The sequence below is a fragment of the Mus caroli genome, unplaced genomic scaffold (assembly GCF_978045245.1).
Source record: "Mus caroli unplaced genomic scaffold, Mus_caroli_1 scaffold_5, whole genome shotgun sequence".
Classification (NCBI taxonomy): Eukaryota; Metazoa; Chordata; class Mammalia; order Rodentia; family Muridae; genus Mus; species Mus caroli.
This window is the reverse complement of record NW_028227260.1, coordinates 31,265,619-31,270,955: the sequence shown is the minus strand read 5'-3', so window position 1 is coordinate 31,270,955 and position 5,337 is coordinate 31,265,619. Positions and strand designations below refer to the sequence as shown.

At 44.1% G+C, this 5,337-nt stretch overlaps 1 protein-coding gene across 2 annotated transcripts in view; it reads left to right on the top strand.

Moving 5' to 3' along the window:
• The first annotated feature begins 951 nt into the window (after positions 1-951).
• The window catches only part of Nrk (Nik related kinase), a 98,109-nt gene continuing 93,723 nt past the window's right edge, over positions 952-5,337 (top strand). For both annotated transcript variants that reach the window (XM_021153380.3, XM_085837570.1), the window contains exon 1: positions 952-1,008. In XM_021153380.3, coding sequence (XP_021009039.1) covers positions 952-1,008 — 57 coding nt within the window. The remainder of the gene's footprint in view (positions 1,009-5,337) is intronic.

Below are 5,337 nucleotides of genomic sequence, written 5' to 3'. Positions count from 1 at the left end.
AGCTACCAACAGCTGGGAAGGTGGGAGTTAAGGCGCCCTGGGGTCTGGGTTTTACCGTTTGTGTTAGGGGCATACCCAGGTCTGATCCCTAACCCCGTGGGTAAAAAAAAATCATTCCACTCGCTTCTCTGATTTTCCTTCTTCTTCAATCAATGGGGCAATTACGTGACAGGGGCTGAGAAAGAGAACGCAGATCCCTAGGAAAGTTACAGTGTTTCTTGAGGGGTGGGGGATGGGGGTGGGTGGGTGGGTGGGATGACGGTGCGGGTTGTTTGGACTGTGGCAGAGCCGTGGGGCCCAGGCTGGGAGCGGCGCAGAGCGGGACCGGTTTTCCGGGGCTGGCAGCTGCCTAGCAAAAAAGTTTCCTGTGGAACAGTGGCCGGCGGGGGCGGGGGCGCGGGCTGCGGGCTCAGCCCAGGACCCGGGGGCGGGGTGCGGGCGGCTAGAGGCTGGCCTGAAGACCGTTAGAGACTCCCTCTGCCCCGGGGCCCCCTGGCTCTCCTCCCTGCTGCGCGGCTGCCCACCTGGCGACGTGACGCTCCACCAATCCCCTTCGAGCTCCTCCGGGCCCCTTCGCCTTGCACCGCCCCCCTCCTCACCCTGAAAGGCGCACCCTGCCCCGGCCGCTCTGCGCTCTCGCCGCGGAGCACCCTTCTGGCTTCTTCGTCTCTCGGACGGACGGACGCTAGAGCTCTCTTCTCCTTCCCTTAGCCAAACTTACTTTCCCGCCTCCCGAAAAACTCCAGCTTCCCTCTTCCTCCTCCCGCTCGGCTCTCGGCTCTTTTCCTCTCCACTTCCCTCTCTTCTCCCGAACCACAAACCCACCTTCCCATTCCTCTCTCCCATCCCATCCTCCCTTCCCGGGACCCCCAAAACTCTTCCTCCTTCACCTCAGACGCAGTCCCAGCGCGCCTGCTGGACGCGGTCTACTGCTTGGTTCTTCTCGAAGCCATGGCAGGACCTGGGAGTTGGAGGGACAAGGAGGTGACAGATCTCGGCCAGTTGCCGGTAAGTAAAGGACTCCGGGACATCGTCCCCCTTGTGAACTTCTTTCTGTGGCTTTGAAAGCCCGGGGAAGAGAGCCCACACCCTCGAGCAGCCTAGGCCAGGACTTCGACGGGCTGTGGCTTAGGATGGGCCAGGGAAGCTGCCGTGCAGAATCACCATCCCTGGGCTCCCGACTGAGGTGAAGGCCACAAAACGCAAAGGAACGGGGGCTGGGGGGGGGTGAGATTGGGGAGAAAGAAGTGGGTCCTAAAAAAGGGTGGGGCCTTTTCTATATAGAGCCCGCTTTGTCTAACAGCTGTCTAGCAGCGCATGGGTACCTGTAATAGCATTCCGGGAAAGGACAAGTGGTGGACCACCCCACTTTCCTTCTTTTTGCCAGCAGAGATCTCTACCTATGGGCGGAGCCCCCACCCCACCCCCACCCCCACCGTAAAAAATATAATGAGCACACACACACAGACACACACACAAAATAGAAGCATAGGCATCACGCGGCTCTTACTTTGTAATAGTTTCTAAAACTTTATTCTCACCAGGAGAAGGTTCTGGAGTAAGTACTGCTGGAGTGAAAAGAACTCGACGCCTCTCAGAAAGGAACGGAATTCTGTACATGCCTATTAATTTTTAAAAGTGTATCATCTCTCCTAGATAATGAAATATAACTTTGGTCATGGTTATCATTTGTGGGGTCTCCTTTTTCAGTGCCCAGTTGAAATTGATTGGTGGGCTACTAAAGCCATCGTAAACAGCAGACATACTATTGTAGCAACACCGTGTATTTCAATGCATCTGCTTTCTCGCTGATACTGGATCCCACCCAAATTCATTTTTCAAGTTCCCTTTTTAGATTGGCATTTCACTTGCACCCTCTCTTGAATGCAAAGGGCCCCTGGACTCTCCAAAGGAGAAATGAGCAGGCACTGGGCTGGAATGATCGCCAAGCATGTGTGTAGTTCAGGGCAGTGGCCTCCTCGCCTTGAGAAAAGCTAAATATTAACCTTGAGGTTATAGGACTATTCAAAGTCATCTTGCCTTAATTAATTTTGTGTATGTTTGGCATTTAAAGATATGTGTTGTTAATGATGGCAGATACTTGCCTCCCTAAATGCGGGACACTCCCAAAGCCTCCCTTTATATTTTACATTAGAATGGTATGTGATGAGGGGAGGTGATGGACATGGCTAATATTCTAGCAAACTGTTATCAGTCATTAAAAGAACACACTTCAATACAAAACTGTTGAATAGCAAGTATTAGAATTACGGTTATTGCAACTTCATAAAATAAAGCCAAAGAATTTTTAAAAATTAAACTTTTTATCTTCCCAGATACTCCTGAAATCACTTCTTTTCCAGGATGTATGGACGAGATTTCTGGACTATGGAGACTTCAATTGGATTCCCTTCCACCAGAGCAGGACTTTTCCTATTCAGATTAAGATTGATTTGAGCCTAAATAAGACTGGAAGGCCAGTGAGTGAGCTCGTCCCCTCCTCAGCCTGCTCTGGGGGAAGGGCGGGGCGTGGTGAAAGCACACGTGGACATACTGAAATCAACTGCTTTCTAAAAAAATGACGAAGTTGAGGGATGAAAAAGACCTTATAGAAATGATAGCATGGGGAATTTCAAACCCCCAAGGAACAACAAAGGGAAAAAGTAAAGGTGTGTTTAGCCCAAAGAATGGACTAAATTCCCTGGATTACCTGACATGGCCCTGGCTTTGGAATATTCTGATCTGAGGCATGTCCATGAGATAAGCATGATCTTTATATTACAGCTCAGTAGAACATTAGTGTTCTCCAGATTGGGGAAGGGCGGCGGTGGTTCCCAAAGAGCAAGATGAGATCGACTTCTAAAGTTGAGGCATGTGGAAAAGACACAAGAATCTTGGGTGCCAATGGTCTTTTCCCTCATTTTTAAATCATCATGAAAGGTCCAGTTTAGAAAAATTCTTATATTTCAGAATTTTATAATAGATTCGTTTTTATGCACTATCTGAGCAAATGATGGGTAATTCTCCCCTTTCCCAGATTCAAATTCCAAGAAAATAAATATAGCTGGAGAGCAGCATGCTTAGAGATTTAAAGACATGGTTTCTGCAGTCACTGAGGCATAGGACGACTTCAAAAGAAAGGAATAGAGAAATTGATAGTTAATTTAGTTTGCATTTTGATGACAGGGAGAGATGTTCAAGTAAAGAAAATGGCCTAGGCAGTGTCCCTTGTAGTAATTATTCTCAATAGGACACATATGAAGGACAGAATATTATTGGCATATATCCCTGGTAAGTGCAACCATTTGAAAACAGCTAGATAATGAGAAGAGATTCAAACCTTGAACCATCATATTGATGGTATCTTGGAGGCTTGGGTGTGGCCTGGCCTAGCAGTAGATTGAGTGCTACCATGCTGAGTCTCTGGGTTCAATTCCCATACTATACAGGCACTCGTCAACATAGACATACATTTTTGCAGATTATAGAAATACAATTAAATGTAGGTTTGAGATTTGAATATTTTGGACTCTTTGTGGTTGTGAAATTTAATGACCAGCAAACAGAAACCCTTGAGAGTGCAAGCTTGTACAAGAGTATAAATTGGAATTTAAAGAAAGGGGTAGAGATTTGAATCAGAGGTAGAAGGATCATGAGTTTGAAGCTAGTGTGAGCTACAAATAGCCTGGGCATCAAAGAAGAGCCTCTTTTATAGCACACAATAACAAAACAGTGATAAAAATGTCTGTGCAATTAGATAACATTTTATTATTCTGATTTTTAATTTTATTAATATTTATTAATATAATATCAGATAAAATTAGATAACATTTTATTCCTAAAACATTACACAGAGAAGAAAATCACAAAGTACACAATTGTAGATGGTATTGTAATGTAATTATAAACCCTTTTCTATAGGATCTTAGAGACATAAAATAAGAAGGCCGATACAATTCTCAAGTTGCTCTTGGTTTTGAAGACAGGGACTCGTGTAGTCCTGGCCACCTTCTGAACTACTTATATAGCTGACCCTGGCCTTGGGTTCCTTATTCTTAGGCTCTAATTTTCTTAGCCCTGGTACTAAAGATATGGCCACCATATCACCATATGTGTTAATGACCGGCTGTAACTTTTCCCAATTTTTAAGTGGATATAAACTTTCTATAGGTGAAAAAAATACAGAGGTTTGTGGTGTATGCTTCCTTTCTTAGAAAAGAGAATTGCAATGTTGTATGGGTTCATGCATCGTTTTAAAATAGTGTGTTTTGCCTTGCTTACCCTATACAAGGGGTGTACTTATTATTTATTTATTTATTTATTTATTCTCTATTAATGTATGATTTATTATATATGGCCTGCATAACTCAATCCTCTTTATCTCCAGATCTAGCTTGTCTGTCACTATGATTGTCCCCCAATCCTTCTAATGGCCACATTCCTTGTGGCTTCGGCCTTGGTATGTGACACTGCCATGTGTACTCCTAATCTATATTAGGGTCAGGATTAGATAGTCTTTGAAAACAGTCGTGGCTGAGGCGATCTGAAATAGTACATGACCCAAACACTATATTTGAATTACATTAAGTTTATATTTAAATATACCTTCCAGTTTTCCCAGCCTTCACTAAGAAGGCAAACCCTGAGTTCAGCTTCCCACTTTACATAAGTCCCTTAGCGGCTGTGTGGAAGCCATTTTGCCTTCAAGTGCCCAAGCTTTGAAATATCCAGTACACCATCCATTGTAAGTAGAAGAGGGCCTCAGCTTGACATTGTAATTCAATTTATCTTTTTCTGAGCCATGTTCCCTGTCTCTAGGCCAGTGTTTTGTTTTGTTTTGTTTTGTTTTTCCCATAGGTTTGTGCAGAGACAACAGGGTACAAGAATTGAGAATCACCTGGGTATTTTAAAAGAATCGTCTAAGGAAATTCTGATTTTACAATTTCATATTAGCCCTAAAGATTAATTTTAAACAGGATTCTCTCATGGAGGGAAAATCTCTGCATGGATTATGAGCTCGTGATCTATAAGGACTTTTCCTTTCTAAGCTCCAGTTCGATTGCGAAGTTCATTCTTGTTACTGACTGAGTTTCACTCTAGAACTTATCCCATTAGAGCCAACAGTTTAGAGACTCTACCCATTAGTTTATATATATATATATAATATATATATATATATATATATATATATATATATATAATTACAATTTGTAAGATTAAAAATGGGGAATGAGAATCCTGTGCAGTCTCCCTCTGTGCACTTAGAGTGTTTAGTCCCTCCTGTGTTGTGTAACCAGGGCAACGCCCGCCCTCCTGGTGTTTAAGTAAATTGAAGCC